Raw genomic sequence first — 15,033 nt, forward strand, 5'->3', positions numbered from 1 at the left:
TACCTAAAGTTAATTCAATGGAACTGTCTATCCTCTTAGGAGAAATTTGATTTGCGCAGAATAAGTTTTTACTTTGTGTTTAAAACCTTATTGTTTTCATTAAAATAAAATTTATTCAATTTATTTAATTAAGCTTAGTTAGGTTTATTTAATCGCTACAAATATTTGTATATTCCGAAATTCCGTTTACTATAAATATATACATTATGACCTAAGTAGTACATTTATTTAGCGCTCTCTTCGTCCTTCATCATCTGCTCAATAATCCGTTTGCGCTCTTCAGCCTGTCGCATCTTGCGCATCACCAGATCTTCGTAGTCTCTAGAGGAAGAGGATCCGCAAACGGATCCATTAGGTTTTACCTCTGAAGCAGGAGGCGTTAGCCATTCAAAGGACAATGGCTTGGCAGCATCGCCCTTCTCGTAGGCTAGTACCATGTCGCAGGCCTCGCGGCTGGCCAGTTCCACCATGGCACGTCCTCGACCCTTTTTGTTCATCACCAAGGCAACAACATCACCGTATTTCTTAAGATACTTCAACAGTTGCTCCTCTGTGTAGTCCTGGTCAGGACCGGCCTTCCACTTAATCTTAATGCGATGCTGAGCTGAATCGAATTGAGTGCGTTGTTGTTGGAGTTTAAGTTTCTCGTCATGGCTGCGTTTTAGCTGCTCCCGCATAGCCCTTTGCTCCTCCTCTAGCAGCTGGGATCCCTCCTTCCTTAAACGATCGATCTGTTCCTGCAGAAGTTCTTCGTCGCTTTTGGTAACCGTGCTATACGGCTGACTTCTTTCCAGTTTATGATACGCAGATCGCTCCCGTTCCTCCAACTCCTCCTTTAGTTTCTGTCGCTTGCTGTCCCGTTGACGATTTCTCAACTCCGCTGCCTTCTTTGCCTTTAATATTTTGTCATAAGCCGACCTAGCAGATTCATCTGTTAGGATCTCGAGTGCCTTGGATAGTTCATGGAACCGCTCGGCCGCTTGGGGATTATCTGGATTCTTGTCAGGATGGCAGTCGAGGGCGCGTTTTCGGTATGCCTTGCGAATTTCATTTTGCTCTGCATCAATGTCAATGCCCAAAAGTTCATAAAGATTTATGTCGGAAAACTTTTTACTGGCCATTTTTCGTCTTTCTTTGGATTCTTTGGATTAACCGGCACAATAAAATGAAACTACTAGATTTGTTTACCCCCAAGAGGCCCTATCAGCTGATTAACAAAAAAGTAAGTTGGCAGTTCTACAGACACACTACTCGCAGTGCCGTCCGTAGCAATTAATAAATGGGGATACTGAAATATATTATTATGATGTTGGGATAATATTATTTTAAATATTAGCTAGACTTATAAAAAAAACTTGTTAAATCTCCTAATAACATAAAATTTATTGCGATACTAATAATTTTGGCGCAAAAACGTTATTTTTAATCTGGTGCGCGATCAGCTGTTCTGTGAAACGCGCTGGCAGCACCACAATTCAACGTGCCTAGCGTGGTTGTTTTATTCGCTGTAGTAAATACGGATTATAATGAAATTAAACCCTTGATGCAACAATGAGCATATATCACGACGAAGTGGAAATCGAAGACTTTGAGTACGACGAAGAGGAGGAAATGTACTACTACCCTTGCCCTTGTGGTGATCGATTTCAGATCTCCAAGGTAACAACATCGCGTATACGCAACATTTTCGGGACATTCTTTAGTTATTTATGTTTACTTTTTTAGGAAGAGCTCATTGAAGGCGAGGAGGTGGCCACATGTCCCAGTTGTTCGCTAATCATTAAGGTCATTTACGATCCGGTAAGAGAATAAAATGAATCATCCTGAAAATTTTCTCTAACAAAGGGAGTTACTTTTTCTAGGAAATGTTCAAAGCTGAGGAAGACGAAGAAACGGCTCTGAACGAAAAGTTGGGGGACTTGAAGCTGGAAAAGAACTAAAAACAAGTTCTTTGGTGTAATTAAATAGTTTTATTTATATATTTTTATATATAGACTTCGTTTTAGTGTAAATAATACGTTGACTAGTAAACAATGAAAATATTCAAGCTCGGCGAAACAATTCAATTATGGATATCGTTGGGGTGAATTACAAATAATTTATATTTTACAATATCTAGAACTGAAACCCACGTTAATACATAAAGTGGACTAAACACTTTTCGGTTGATGTTTTTAAGCGCCATAAGTTCTCTAAAGGATATGACAATTTAGAAACATAAGTAAAAGGAACTGTGGCTGACAGAGCGGCTGGAAATGTGAGTAATACATTACATGTCATACAGGGCGAAAAGTACTAATAAAAAAATATGCATAATAGACAGTTACCACCTTTCTGCTTACGATTTAGGAATTAGACTTAAACTTAGCACGTAAATGTGGTTACGATTCGTCCAATGGATTGGATATACAATTCGGCTTGGGTTTTCTCTGATTAGAATTCTTTTAGAGAGCGTGCTCGTTCAGCAAGTGGTAGAGGAAAGTGACTTCTCCCTGTTGAATGCGCATAAATGCCGTCTGAAACTCGAGGGCTAAAGGCGGACACTACTGTTCCAGCCAGGATCCGCTAACGTTATTCGGCGATTTAAGCTAAAGTACAAAAATAATCCATTTAGATAATTATTCCTCATTCAGAGAGTGGATTATCACCTTGATATTGAACTGCTTCAAGGTGCTTTCCAGTGCCATGGCATTTCCTGAGAAATACGCAGCAATAGCATTGTGGAGCAGAATCAGTTGCTTGTGCATCACTTTGATCTATATTGGGAAATAGAGGGTTTATTTTGGCCGCCCGGTAAATATTTTATTTATGAATTACTTACGCGATTCTCATCTAAGAATTGCATTTTTACGGCCACGTCTGAACGCAGTTTCTCATACTGCTCTTTATGCTGCGCATAACTTCGTTGAGTCTCCTCCAAAGCGGCAGCCGAGGGCGTCAGCTCGGGCTTAGTATTCTCCAAGTCCATACGGTAGGCATCGAATTCGATTCTGAAAGTTAGGTAAAGTTAGTTTTATAGCTTGGCTTGGCAAACACTGCAATCTGGAGTTTGAACTTACCTGGCGGTCTCGTACTGTCGTATCGTCAGCAGGGTGTCGTCGATTGTCTTATTGCACAGTGTATTCACCGACGATATGAAGAAATTAAGCGCATTGAGAAGCAGCTCGCCATTTTTGGTCAGGTTTCGCTGCGTCTCCGAGTTGCAGGTGAATTCCTTTTGCAACTCTGGATTCTTCTGTGCCAGATCCGCGAATGAATCGGCCAGGGCGTGCTGGGTGACGACCACGTGTTGAAAGTGGGAGCTAAAAGCTCGAGTTAGTCGTAAAATGGACAGATACTTGCGCTGCGTCTCGCGCAGCTGTTCGATTTGCGCCTCCAGCTCCGAGTCAACGGTGCGCTGTGACTTTCCCAGCTTCTCAAGCATTATTTGTCGGGTGCACTTGTACGTGGATATGCTCCAGTTTTTAATACTGTCGATCTTGGAGGCGCTCGTGCGTATGAGGCTACCGCTGTCCGTAGGGCTCAGAATCCCATTACCAGAAGGCGATGGACTTGTGGGCGACATCGGTGTGGTGGGTGCTATCGATCGATTGAATGAGTCAGCTTGATTACAGATTGTTATGGATAGTAAACAACTAACCTGAATGGTTCCTTAATGGCAAACTGTTGGGTGGACTGAAGGGACCGCCTCCAACGCCAATAACACCGGCTCCTCCAGCAATACTGTGGCTACTAGCGCTTCCGATGACCATGCTCCCACCTTCGGTGCCCGTGTGGACTGGCCCGCAACTGTCGTTCAGCGAGGGCGCATCTTTCAGCATCTCATGTATGCTGCGTTCGCGTTCTGCCATTGCAATTGGTCGCTATCGCCGTCCGATTCAATATAATTACCTTCGGAAAATTGTTTTCCGTGGGTGTGCGTGTATGCGTTGGTCTGCGAGTCTCTTTTACGGAGCGGCGTTGAAATTGCCTCGCAGAAATCAATATGGCACGCTACGCGAAGCAGTTGGCCGATGTTCCTCGCCAATTTTTTACGCCACCGCTTTTCACTCTTACAAATTCTTAAAGTTTTGGACAAACTTAAAAAAAACTGTGTTCCTTGCTACTGAAAATAAGTGTGGCCGAGCCATGAAAATTTATTATGCCAACAACCCTTGAAATCTTTTGCCGGCAATAAACCTGGTTATTTACTTTAGAAATTGGTATTTTTAAAGATTATTTATCAAGATACCTTTATATAAATATTGTTTTATCATATTGTCGTTTGAATTGGATATAATTAATATTTTAATATTATTGTGTACAGTATTTTTTTACGTGTGCAGTATTTTCTTGTGATTGTCCTTAAAAGTCTGGTCTCATCAAAGGCGATCGCTCTTTTTTTATTTCGGGGATTTTACGTATGCGTCTAAGTTTTGCCTCTTGTCGGCTTTTGATTATTTAATCCTATGAGTTTCTATGTCCCGTGATTAGAAGCCCCCAAAATGGTGTATATGAACATAGTGCTTGGCTTGGGCGTCGTGGTGGCGGCGGCGGCAGCGGCTATTTGGTTCAACTGGCCCAATTACCAGCAAACTGCGCCGCACCACAACCATCGCAGGAATCGTCGTGAGGAGGAGGACGAGGGGGACAGCCATGATCCGGATAGCAAGTTGCGAAGCCACTTCGGTCAGCAGCAGATGCGCCGCAGGTGAGTGTGAAAATTAAATCGAATATACGTATGAGTGTCTTATCTTTGAATCATTTTTATCGCGTCACTAGCCGTCCGGGCGACAAGTGTCCAGTTTGCCTGGATGAGATGTTGCAGGGAGATCTACATATGATGCAGTGCAGCCATGCGATGCATCCAACTTGTTTCAATGAGTTTCGGTACTTGCGACGAAGCTGCCCGTTGTGCCGAAAGATAGTAAATCCGAGTCTACCGGGTGACGACTGCCCCATCTGTCTGGACCCACTTACCAAGAATGATATGAGGTTCCTGTCCTGCAAGCACGCTCAACATAATCAGTGTCTGGCTCAGTATCGGTATAGTGGCGGTAAAGCTTGTCCAATATGCCGGGAGCCAGATGTATAGATTAAAAGCTATAGCTTTATAGTACAACCCAAAATGGATCTACAAGCGAAGAAAAGAAACGAAAATATCAGCGCCAAGCGACTGACTTGGCCGTTAAAAATCACAATAAGCACAAAAAAACGCGATAAGCAATTGAAATAAGTCTGTCTTAGCGTGTAATTGTCATAACTTTTGTTAAATAAACAACATGAAATGCCTTAGAGAAATGCCTCTAGAATGGGCGCCACGGTGTGGCTCCAGCTTTCCCGCCAGCGAAGTTCCTGGAACTGCTGCAGACTTCGTTGAAAGCCGGTTCGGGTCTCTAGAATGCTTGGGTTTTTTGGAAAATGCTCGAACCAGATACGCAGTTGCTCTGCCAGCTGAATGTGGTCCCCAAATACAAAGCCATTCTCTCCGTGCTTCACCAGCTCGTTCAAACTGAAATTAAGGACAACCATTTTAGGGATGAATTATAATTATTGAAAGATTTATTTTTTTTTTGTACTCACCACTTGAAATCATAAGCACAGACAGGCAAACCACTGCCAAACATGTCTACCACTTTCATGGGAAGATCAAGGCCGCTAGTGCTCCAATGCAAGCAGACGCCAAGATCGGCGCTTGCCAGAACGCTGGGATAATCTTCAATCTCCAGCCAGGGCGTGATCACCGAAACCATCTGCCACTTCAGCCTGGCGATCTCCTCCGCATAATGTTCCTTTTGCGGCCCTTTTCCTGTGATTATACACAGTAGCTGCGGATATACAAGAGGCTCCGCCACAGCAGTTTCCTCGTACGCCTGCAACGCCTTTAGCAGGATACCAAAATCCTCGTCCGGTGTCCAACTGGTGCTCGAAACCAGGATAGCCGGTCGCTGGGGCTTGTATTGCACCGTTCCGTTTGTAAGCTTTTGGGTGATGGAAGTGGCCTCCAGCACATCCGACTGACTGCTATCCTTTGACTGAAATTGCGGGTAATCGTTGGCCAGCTTTAAGAAGAGCTCGTGCTTCTGGACCAGATCTATGGGATGGAACTGCGTTGGGGCTCGATCGTACAGCACAGTTACAGGGCTAAATGGGATTTATAAGCTCGTTAATCATTTCTTATGCATTGCACCACTAGTATTTACCCGATCTTCCAATTCTCCTGTAAATCATCCTTCATAGCTCGCGTGACGCAGAAATGTGTATGCGCCTTGGAGCCAAAGTAACGTTCCAGCCGCCGTACTAGACGAATAAGGAAACTGTTTTCTCCACCGGACATGCCCAAGGCCAAAACAGTGTACGTATAGTTGTGCCAATCAATAACAAACTTCGTTCGTGTCAGGGTGCAATACAGGTAACAAACGATTAGCGTGGGAATGCCGGGCGGATTTTGGACAAGCAGAAAACTGGGCCTCCGTATAGAGATGAGAGCTATCAAGAGGCTGAGGGTTTGCCAGAAGGCCTTGAACAGCAATCGCAATTTGGGGGTGAGGTTGGTCACCGGCACCGGAGTGAGTTCCTGGATTTTGCAGCAAGGATGCTGCGTGAGAGTCTCCAATGGACGTGTTTCCAAATACCCGATGACGTCCACGTGGTAGTTGTCCTCCAGCAGGCTTTGTGCATGATACTGCATACGGGGACTTCGCCCGATATCGCCCAGTACGATGACGCAGGCATGGCGCTTTTTGGGCGGCACTTCCGTCATCGCAATGCAGTTAGATTTTATTGCTTATCAACAATCAGGTAGAATTGCGCGTTTGTTTGTGGACGAAAGAACAGTGTGGCCAGATGGCAGATGAAAAAGATTTTTCTACCAAATTTGAATTCATATTTTTATTCTTCATTAATTTTAATAATAAATTTTAACAAGGTAATTATGATTATTTTGTTGTATTATGAAAAGTGAAGATAAACATATTTTGCCTAAGATTACTTTGCAATTATTTAGCAGGTAACACGAAACAGTTCACAATGGCGAAAATGCTTCTACATCTACATTTACTCTGTAGAATACTATGTAAAGTAGATGTAAGATGTAGATGTAATAACTTGTGGTTATTATTAGGTATTTTAATATTACATTTTTATTAATTTACGGGTTAAAATAAGGTAGGTTTTTAAAAATAGCCTTCATTGCATTTATAAAAAGACATATGAAGGGAGATTTTTAACATTGCCTGAATTTGCTAGTGAGGGGGTTGAAATAAATCAGTGTGACCATTACCCTTTTCAGTGGAAATACAAGAATACGTTTTTTGGGGGGGCTCCAACTAACCAAATTACGCCGCGCGGCTTTGAAACTTCTGTTTCAACGGTCGACGGCAACGGACGTGTGCAGCGCGTGTCTGGCCAAGAGACAAAAGCCATAGGATTCTTTACGTACTGAATAAAAAGTTCTTTTGAACCAAAATCACTAAAATAAAAACAAACAAGTTTTGTTTTAAAAATACAAAAAAATAGTTTTGAAATAATTGTGGGTTTTCCCTGTATAGCGGTACACCATATCCCCATCTGTTTGTGTGTCTGTGCTAGTGCGCGTGTGCATCAGTGTGTGTGATTACCCACAAATATTGGATACAATATTTCAAGCCACTAATTTCTGGTAAAGGAATAAAATAAATTAATTAAAAGGTGTTTACAAATAAAAATAAAAAACCAAGAAAAAACTGTGTCTCAAGGATTTTGTCTCTATTGTAAATCGGAAAGCCGCAAGTTTGCCGGTAAGTTGCACTCCGACTGGCGTTATTTTACGCATTTTCGCCGGCAAAACAAGCCGGGTTTCCACCCCCCAATTGGCGCCTGTCTGTTATCCTGGGTGTTAGTGAGTACTTGTAGGTGTGTGTGTGTGCGTTTCGGTGTTTGTCTGTGTGTGGGGTTATTTCGAGCCATCGAATTTCGATGAAGTGGAAATGCAAATTTTTGTACACATCGTACGTTTCCTGCTGGTTTTGTTGTCTATTTATGCATTTTTATTTTCCTAATAATTCTCGTTTTGTAATAAAATTTGTCATGCGACTGTCTGGCCCAATAGGTAATGTCTGGGACCCCAAAAAAAAAGAGGTCCATGGTTCTAAAACCATTTAACATAATAAATCAAAATATAATGTAAATTACATACTTTTTATCTCTTTCAAAAAATATTAAACATATTAAAATTTAATAAAATTTATGTTAAAAATTCAAAATTATCGATTGATATCCTATTTTATTGATTTGTTTCTCTGCATGTACCATGTAGTTTATCCCATTAGGCGCGTCTGCAATTTCTGATCCAGACACGATGATGCCTCGCCAGTCGTCCTTTTGCTTCCTGTACTGTGTCCTTCGCAAAAGGCAAATAGCCAAACTGGCGTCTACTAGAGTCAGCCACCCTCGAGCCATATTTCGCGGGGGGTTGATGGTTGCACTGCTTTCCGGCTGTGTGGGTGGGTGGTTGGATGGGTCGGTTCGTTGTTGGGTGGTTTTCGGTGGGTGGATGGTTTCGTATTGCTGCTGCTGCTGCTGTGTTTTCTGCGACCGTCTCGTGGGGTTGGACAGCAAGTTCCCACTGTTGATTTTTGATTTCTGTGCGGCTTTTTATTGCGCTGCAGAAGTTGCTCTTCTAGTCTGCTCTCTCGTTTTTGTCCTTTTGTTGTCCTTCCTTATGGGTAGCATTTGGCATAGAAAAGTTGTGACATCGTCGGTCCAGAGTCTAGACACGAAATCCGCATGCCATTCTCTACACAGGTTTATGCGGAAGAAATTCCTTTCTATCTTAATTTATTTTAAAGAAAATCAGAATGATGAAAGTTTATTTATTAAAAATATTAATCCTTTTGAATTAGTTTATTCTACTTAAAATTTAATTTCTTATCCAGTCACTCCATGAAATAGATTTGGCTTCTTTCTTTATGATTTTTCTTTGTGGGATTAATATTAATTTCATAAATTATAAATCACAAAAAGAAAAACTAAAATCCTCATCTGAAAAATTGTTCTTTTCCAGCTACACAGACAACATATCAAAGAAGGGATTATTTTGCTCTGAAAAATTCACTTTAAGAACGCTCAGGACGAAAACTTTGAAAGGTAAGTTTCCTTTGCAGGTGCGTGTGTGTCTTTTGGGTGGTTAGTGCGGTGCGGTGTGCGGTCCTATAGATAGATAGATAGGTGGGTGGGTGAGTCAGGGAGTTGAAGCAGTCAACCTGAATAGTCGATTATCGCTGCATCTAATTTGTATGCCAACGGCGTATGGTAGACGGCTCTGCAGCCCGCATTCAGCCAGATCCAAAGGCAGGCGCGAGCTATTTGAATAATTCGCATCATGGACTCTCGCAAGCCATCCATGGATGTAGACATTAGGGATGGGGAGGGGGGAGAAAAAAGACTGTGCCACATGCAGGCAGCTGCATGAGCTTGTAAAATGCCAGCACACAATGCCAAATATCCTAAACAAACTTCCGCTTGGCGGGCGCCTCGACGTAGAGGTGGCTATAATTAAGGCAGATTCGGATTTGAGGCAGAGGGAAAGGGAAAGGGAAGGGCCTAAGGGAGGGCAGCAAGTACATAGCATCTCGGCCCCTTTTGCTATTTTTGTTTAATTTACGATGGAACACTGAGCACTAAGCATGTCTAGAGATACAAACAGTATTTTAAGAAAATGGTTTATTAAATAAATGATTAAGAACTTTCTTTTATAACTATCTTCTAGTATTTTAATATTTTTTACTATTTCTATATTTTTAACTATTCAGTTTTAAAAAATTTTCCAAGTGTAGCTCAAGATCTGTGTCTGGGCAATGATCGACATCAAGTGTCTTTGACACTTTCCAAATAAAGACACCGAGAACATGGGCTTCGACAAATGTTCTTTTGAGAAAAACGGGGAAAATATCAGCGGAAGTGGTTGCCCTCTCTCTCTATCTTTCTCTATTTCTCTATTTCTCTGTCGGCACTTCAATTTGTTAAGTACTTGCCCCAGAGGGCGGAGAAATGGGAGGGTGAGTGAGTTCAGTCGCCATACACGTGACAAACATGTGGATCAACTGGCGACGGGATGGTGGACTTGAGGCTATCAAAAAGGCAAATTACGGAGGCCAATTCAGGTAGAAGACGGTAAAGAAAGCGAGCCGGAGCGAAAAGTCACCGCAGGTCAATGACTAGACGGCTCTAAAGAAAGAAATGGGAATAAAATAACACGCGAATTGCTTTCGTCTTGAATACCAGATTCGCTTGACTAAGTTTAGATTTTGTAATGTGGGTCTTTAAAAGAATAACTCTCAAAATATTAAATACTTTTAAGAAAAAGTACTGCAAAAAGCTTTAAATCCTAGCCACAAGCCAGATGCCAAATTCGGGTTGGCAGCTGGTAATTTGCGATGACGGTTTTATCCCAGCACATGGACACGCGAATGACTGACTGACTGACCGAATGACTGGCAGAGTGACTGGCTGACCGGGGGCTAGCAGAGAAGAAAGGTGAGGTGAAAGGACGTGATCAAGTTTTTTCTTTCCTGGTTCCTGGTTCCTGGTTCTGCTTTCCAAATTTATGCAGTCGGGTCCCTATAAATGGTGGCAGGAAGGGCGACGGGAAAGCTGGGGCCAGTGCCTGGGGCGGCGACAATGGTAAAGTGTTATTAAGTTTAGTTGTTGTTGCCACCGTAGTCGTTGTTGTAGTTGCTCTCTTACGTGAGTACAGTAAGGTCTATGTCGTAATGAACAGTCTATAAACTTTTTAATCAAAAGTGCTGCACTGCCTCTTGAAGCCAATTAATGGTCGAAGGCAAAAGTTTCTTTTCTTTTTTTAAGTTTAGTTTTTTTTTTAGTTCAAGCTTGGAAGTTGGACTGTAAAGTTTCGTTGCCGTTGGGAACCTTCTGGGTTCCCTGTGTCACTTCCTCTCATTGTTGGCACTTGCTTTTGCTTGTTGCCTTTGGGCCATATTTTGCACCTTTTACGTTTATTGTGACATTATGCTTTGAATAATGGACACAACACACAAAAACAAGAGCAAGACCAAGAGCAACAAGGCAAACACTTTTTGAGGGATGAGGACTTTGTTGGGCTGGTGACTGCCACTTTCCTTGTGTATTTAGCATCCTTTTTACATTATGTTTTGATTAAAAACTGAGCCACAGCATCGCCGCAGCAAAAAAAGTGAACCTAAAAAAACAACTGAGCACACAGAGAGTAAAAAAATCAGTAGAAGGAAAAACAAAAGGACTCTGAGCCAAAACGAAGAGCAAAGCAAATGCAAACAAAACATAACAAAGTGCGGTGTGTACAAAGCTCGACCAACCAAAGTGGGCGGTGGGTGGATAAATAGCTTCCATCAGGGGGCGGTCAGCTTCAGGACATCAGAGCAAAGTGGAAAAAATTTGCGGCTAAGTGAAAAATTCTGATTAAAATGGCCAAGACCACAGCTAGCTCGGGCTTAAAAAGAAAATCCCAGGAAGATGACATAGCTTGGATTAAAAAATAATCGGAATATCATTTTGAATAGCTTCATAGCTGGACTGAATAGCTCTTCTTAGTTATCAGTCATTGCTTCTTTGGAATTTAATTTGAAACTTAATAGCTTTAAAACTAATTTAAATGCGACTTGTATCTTCATTTTCTAAACAAATATCCTTTCTCGGCCACAAAATTTCCCATTATTCATTTTATGCTTTGAAAACCAATTAAAATTATATCCCCAACAAAAAAGGGGTCCAAGAACAGCAGGATACATGTGTTCACATGAGGGACTGCCGCCAGGACACGTTATCTGGCACCCAGGACACGCTTCCATCAGCTGAGCCTGTGGCTGTCACACCTCCAAAAAAAAGGGCAAAAGGATTGCAGGCAAAAGAACAGCGAAACCCGAGTCCTCAGCCCGTGGTAAACTGAGTTGCCACAGAGTGAGTGAGTCATTATGGTGGCAACTGGGTTTTTGTGGCCAAAACCAGGGGTGTTGAGCAGCCGGAGCATGGGCTTGATGTTGCCGCCTGTCAGTTTTTGCAAATGAGCTTGTGAATATTTTTCCTAAAGGATGTGTAACTGCGGGGCAGCTGCATAGTTAGGCAATTAGAAGAAGCACTGAAAAGAATAATTACTCAAATAACTAAGGATTTCTATAATATTCCAAGGCTATCCCACCTATTTAAATTGTTTATTGAGATGTTTCTGAGGAAAACCATTGCTCTGTTTATTGGGTAAACTTGTTTAAATTAACAAAATGAATGGCTCAAATATTTCATTAGGTGCCTAGGAGGCGTCCGGATGTTACAGGTCTATTCCACGTTCCTAGAGTCCTCCCTACGCCCATCTCCCATCTACCAACCTACCTTCCGGTTCCGCTTGTGGCCCCCATCCCTCCCGTATCTCTTTTTCACTTTGCCATCTTCAATTTGGGTTCATTGTCGTTTCTCGTGGCTTGTAATCAAACAAATGACTGCACCCAGGTGTTGCCGCAGGCACACACGCCACTCGCCCTCCCCACCTACGCAACATCTCAAAACTCTGTCCTCTATCTTTCGGTTTGGAGGGCGGGAGTCGCCACGCTTGTGGTGCCTTTAAAGCTTCTTTCATTGCCTGTCAGTTGCCGGGCTTTGGGCCCTTATTTTGCTCTTAACGTGCGTTTGCCTTCATTATTGGCTTTTGGCAGGCTCTTGTCTGCCTCCTTCTCGCTCTTCAGCCATCCCAGGCACAAGCCCAGGCCCAAGTCCTTCCTTTTCATCGCTATGGCAGTCGTCTCCCTCTTTACTTTTAATGATGCGCAATTTGTCGTTAATTTTTTGGGCATTTTGTTTTATGTTTTGTTTTTGCCTCTCATCGTTTTCAGCTGAGTCCTGTTTTTAATACTAAAAAAAAGTGTACAAGCTATACATTATTAATTTATAATTATAATTAAATGAAGTACTTAGGGCTTTATAAACAAATTAAATTCAAATGTTCTTAAAAATGTTAAAATGTTCTTAAGATTTAGTCCATAACCTTATAGTTTCTCTCTGTGCATATCCTGTTTCTCATGTCGTCCTCGTCCTCCTTGACTCCCTGACCAATTTTGTCTTTGTTTTGTTGACTGTGACTTTGGGGAATTTTTGTTTTATGTGTTTGGGTCGTGCGGAACTTTCTTCGTCGTCATCATCATTTCATTAATGGCATTTTTAGTTGTTCCTCTATTCGACAATGTTGATCTTTGTCCTTTTCGGTTGTCCTGGCTATTAAAATCTGATTATGTTCTTCAAACGGGATTGCGAAAACATTGGATAGTACATGCCGGAAGCTCTAAAAATGTTCCATTACATTTTCTGCAACAACAGGCACCAGCAGCGGATCTTCTATCCTTCCATTGTGTTCATTAAGTTAATCACTCGTTGAAACTAAATGACGCTTAAAAGATTCCAGAAGTAAAAGCAAAACAGCAAAGGGAGATAAGTTCAGTCCTGGCGGGACTAGGATTGTGGGTCTAGCCACGTGGCAAACCCCTTTACGACTTCATTTTCATTAGCCACTGCAAAGTGCAAAATCCAGTCGGAAATCGCAGTGCCACCCAGCTGCCACCCACTATTAACCAACCACCCCGGTTTTTGGGGGATGCGGAATCAGGCAGAACTACTGCCAAAACCGAAACTGAAACGAACCAGAGGCGGGGTGGACTGAGTGGCCCAGTCCGAACCAAACCAGGACCACTAACCAAAACAAATGCCCCGCGGTATTGTGGCAGCTGTACATCCGTTCATCTGCTGCAACTCTTGCCTGCTGAGCTCTTGCACCTAATTTTCTCTAAAAAGGTTGTAAGTGGAACTACTATTCATTTTTTTGCTGATTATAATAATGACTGAATATGTATATTTTAAGAGAACCTTTTGAATAAATATTCTACCGTATGAATAATTTTTTTCTAAAGTTCTACAGATCTTACAATTAGTTTAACATAATTTTAACGTTTAAAGGCCTTTCAAAAAATCCTATTAAATGCTTCTGTTGTAGCTTATTGTTATTGTTACTCAAAGTGCTGGGAAAGAAGGAAACTGGGAATTCCAAATGGTGGCGAAGTGGATGATGACTAGCTTTTAGCCAAGAGGCGGCTCATTTCACTCGACGCCTCATGAAACAGCGGGCATTGGCCCAAAAGCCGCCTCTCTCCCTCTCCGGTTGCATTCCAAGCCATTCAATCCCTGCTGCCACACTCCTCCTGCACTCCAATCCAATTGCCATGCAAATGTGCAACAATTGACAACAGAAACAGGCGCCAGACGAGATGCCATAGATAGCAACGGGAGTTTGCTGCATGGCCAGAGTAGAGTCGGGTTCGGATGGGATGAGTTGAGGAGGACACATGACGCACATGGACATGGACAGACAATTAAGTGTCAAGTTTTTCACGAACATTATAATAGAGGAAGATCAGGGGGCGGGCTTCGGGAAGGCGGGAAGCTCCGGGGGAAAATGCAACTAGTGACGACGACAACGAGTGTTTTATGCTGTTTTACAAATGTCTGTTGTGGGGGGATATGAGGAGGGGCAACAGATGTGCACTGAGGAAAATAATAACCCCTAAAACTCTTCCTAATTTCCAGTTATTAACAGTTTTATAATAATTTTAGTTTCAGTGTAGAATGTCATTCCTGTGACATTTTTCAACAAAACAAAAGGCAAAAGGGTTGTATTCCAGGGCTACATATATGTACAACGGGGCGTATGTGTAACTTCCGGATTTGCTTGCTTTTATTGTGATATTGCTTCCTTTTTTTTTGGCCAGGGATGCTGCCTGGGCCAAAATGGATTATGCTAGTATGTGTCTTGGTACAGGGGAGATATTTCATTCGTAGTTGTGCACCCCCTCCACTTCCCAAAAAAAAGAAAACACTACGAAAGCCGTGCAAGCAAACAATTGCCCAACAAAAGCCGCTTACATACAACACTTGAGGCCGGCACGATTCTGGCTGATGCTTTCTGGCTGATGCTTTCTGCCATTTGATGCTCTTGTTGTTGTCGTTGTGGCCGTAGCTGCCAACTAGACTCTGACTGCAGTT

At 42.4% G+C, this 15,033-nt stretch overlaps 6 protein-coding genes across 8 annotated transcripts in view; 3 read left to right on the forward strand and 3 right to left on the reverse strand.

Moving 5' to 3' along the window:
• Positions 1–87: 87 nt before the first annotated feature.
• LOC108128593 (dnaJ homolog subfamily C member 17) lies at positions 88–1,203 on the reverse strand. Its single transcript, XM_017246269.3, has one exon. It carries the CDS (start codon positions 1,119–1,121, stop codon positions 225–227), a length of 897 nt encoding a protein of 298 aa, XP_017101758.2. The 5' UTR covers positions 1,122–1,203; the 3' UTR covers positions 88–224.
• Positions 1,204–1,450: 247 nt separating this feature from the next.
• Dph3 (Diphthamide biosynthesis 3) lies at positions 1,451–2,047 on the forward strand. The gene is made up of 3 exons (XM_017246219.3): positions 1,451–1,659; positions 1,726–1,800; positions 1,863–2,047. Exons 1-3 carry the CDS (start codon positions 1,552–1,554, stop codon positions 1,938–1,940), a joined length of 261 nt encoding a protein of 86 aa, XP_017101708.1. The 5' UTR covers positions 1,451–1,551; the 3' UTR covers positions 1,941–2,047.
• A 28-nt stretch (positions 2,048–2,075) lies between these two features.
• Positions 2,076–4,129, reverse strand: Arfip (ADP ribosylation factor interacting protein arfaptin). The gene is made up of 5 exons (XM_017246218.3): positions 3,641–4,129; positions 3,060–3,579; positions 2,822–2,990; positions 2,649–2,756; positions 2,076–2,588 (listed from the first exon to the last, which is right to left on the reverse strand). Exons 1-5 carry the CDS (start codon positions 3,849–3,851, stop codon positions 2,544–2,546), a joined length of 1,053 nt encoding a protein of 350 aa, XP_017101707.1. The 5' UTR covers positions 3,852–4,129; the 3' UTR covers positions 2,076–2,543.
• Positions 4,130–4,484: 355 nt separating this feature from the next.
• On the forward strand, positions 4,485–5,280 carry LOC108128954 (uncharacterized). Its single transcript, XM_017246843.3, has 2 exons — positions 4,485–4,690; positions 4,762–5,280. The coding sequence occupies exons 1-2, from the start codon at positions 4,485–4,487 to the stop codon at positions 5,072–5,074; spliced, it is 519 nt and encodes a 172-aa protein (XP_017102332.2). The 3' UTR covers positions 5,075–5,280.
• Alg1 (ALG1, chitobiosyldiphosphodolichol beta-mannosyltransferase) lies at positions 5,207–6,826 on the reverse strand. The gene is made up of 3 exons (XM_017246842.3): positions 6,183–6,826; positions 5,563–6,123; positions 5,207–5,491 (listed from the first exon to the last, which is right to left on the reverse strand). The coding sequence occupies exons 1-3, from the start codon at positions 6,740–6,742 to the stop codon at positions 5,272–5,274; spliced, it is 1,341 nt and encodes a 446-aa protein (XP_017102331.2). The 5' UTR covers positions 6,743–6,826; the 3' UTR covers positions 5,207–5,271.
• Positions 6,827–7,347: 521 nt separating this feature from the next.
• Positions 7,348–15,033, forward strand: part of tinc (transmembrane protein tincar) — a 55,740-nt gene continuing 48,054 nt past the window's right edge. For 2 of the 3 annotated variants that reach the window (XM_070281324.1, XM_070281326.1), the window contains exon 1: positions 9,016–9,105. The gene's annotated coding sequence lies outside the window, so the exon portion shown is untranslated. Of the gene's footprint in view, positions 7,758–9,015; positions 9,106–15,033 lie in introns of those variants that run through there. The other variant, XM_017246525.3, reaches the window with a different exon arrangement.

The sequence above is a fragment of the Drosophila bipectinata genome, chromosome 3R, assembly GCF_030179905.1.
Source record: "Drosophila bipectinata strain 14024-0381.07 chromosome 3R, DbipHiC1v2, whole genome shotgun sequence".
NCBI lineage: Eukaryota > Metazoa > Arthropoda > Insecta > Diptera > Drosophilidae > Drosophila > Drosophila bipectinata.

Coding starts and splice junctions, on each gene's coding strand:
- LOC108128593 (XM_017246269.3), bottom strand. CDS start 1,121: ATGGCCAGTAAAAAGTTTTCCGACATAAATCTTTATGAACTTTTGGGC.
- Dph3 (XM_017246219.3), top strand. CDS start 1,552: ATGAGCATATATCACGACGAAGTGGAAATCGAAGACTTTGAGTACGAC. Junction 1,660..1,725: donor ATCGATTTCAGATCTCCAAG/GTAACAACATCG, acceptor TTACTTTTTTAG/GAAGAGCTCATTGAAGGCGA. Junction 1,801..1,862: donor TTAAGGTCATTTACGATCCG/GTAAGAGAATAA, acceptor TACTTTTTCTAG/GAAATGTTCAAAGCTGAGGA.
- Arfip (XM_017246218.3), bottom strand. CDS start 3,851: ATGGCAGAACGCGAACGCAGCATACATGAGATGCTGAAAGATGCGCCC. Junction 3,580..3,640: donor GCCATTAAGGAACCATTCAG/GTTAGTTGTTTA, acceptor ATCGATCGATAG/CACCCACCACACCGATGTCG. Junction 2,991..3,059: donor CGACAGTACGAGACCGCCAG/GTAAGTTCAAAC, acceptor CCTAACTTTCAG/AATCGAATTCGATGCCTACC.
- LOC108128954 (XM_017246843.3), top strand. CDS start 4,485: ATGGTGTATATGAACATAGTGCTTGGCTTGGGCGTCGTGGTGGCGGCG. Junction 4,691..4,761: donor CAGCAGCAGATGCGCCGCAG/GTGAGTGTGAAA, acceptor TCGCGTCACTAG/CCGTCCGGGCGACAAGTGTC.
- Alg1 (XM_017246842.3), bottom strand. CDS start 6,742: ATGACGGAAGTGCCGCCCAAAAAGCGCCATGCCTGCGTCATCGTACTG. Junction 6,124..6,182: donor CAGGAGAATTGGAAGATCGG/GTAAATACTAGT, acceptor AATCCCATTTAG/CCCTGTAACTGTGCTGTACG. Junction 5,492..5,562: donor TGTGCTTATGATTTCAAGTG/GTGAGTACAAAA, acceptor CCTTAATTTCAG/TTTGAACGAGCTGGTGAAGC.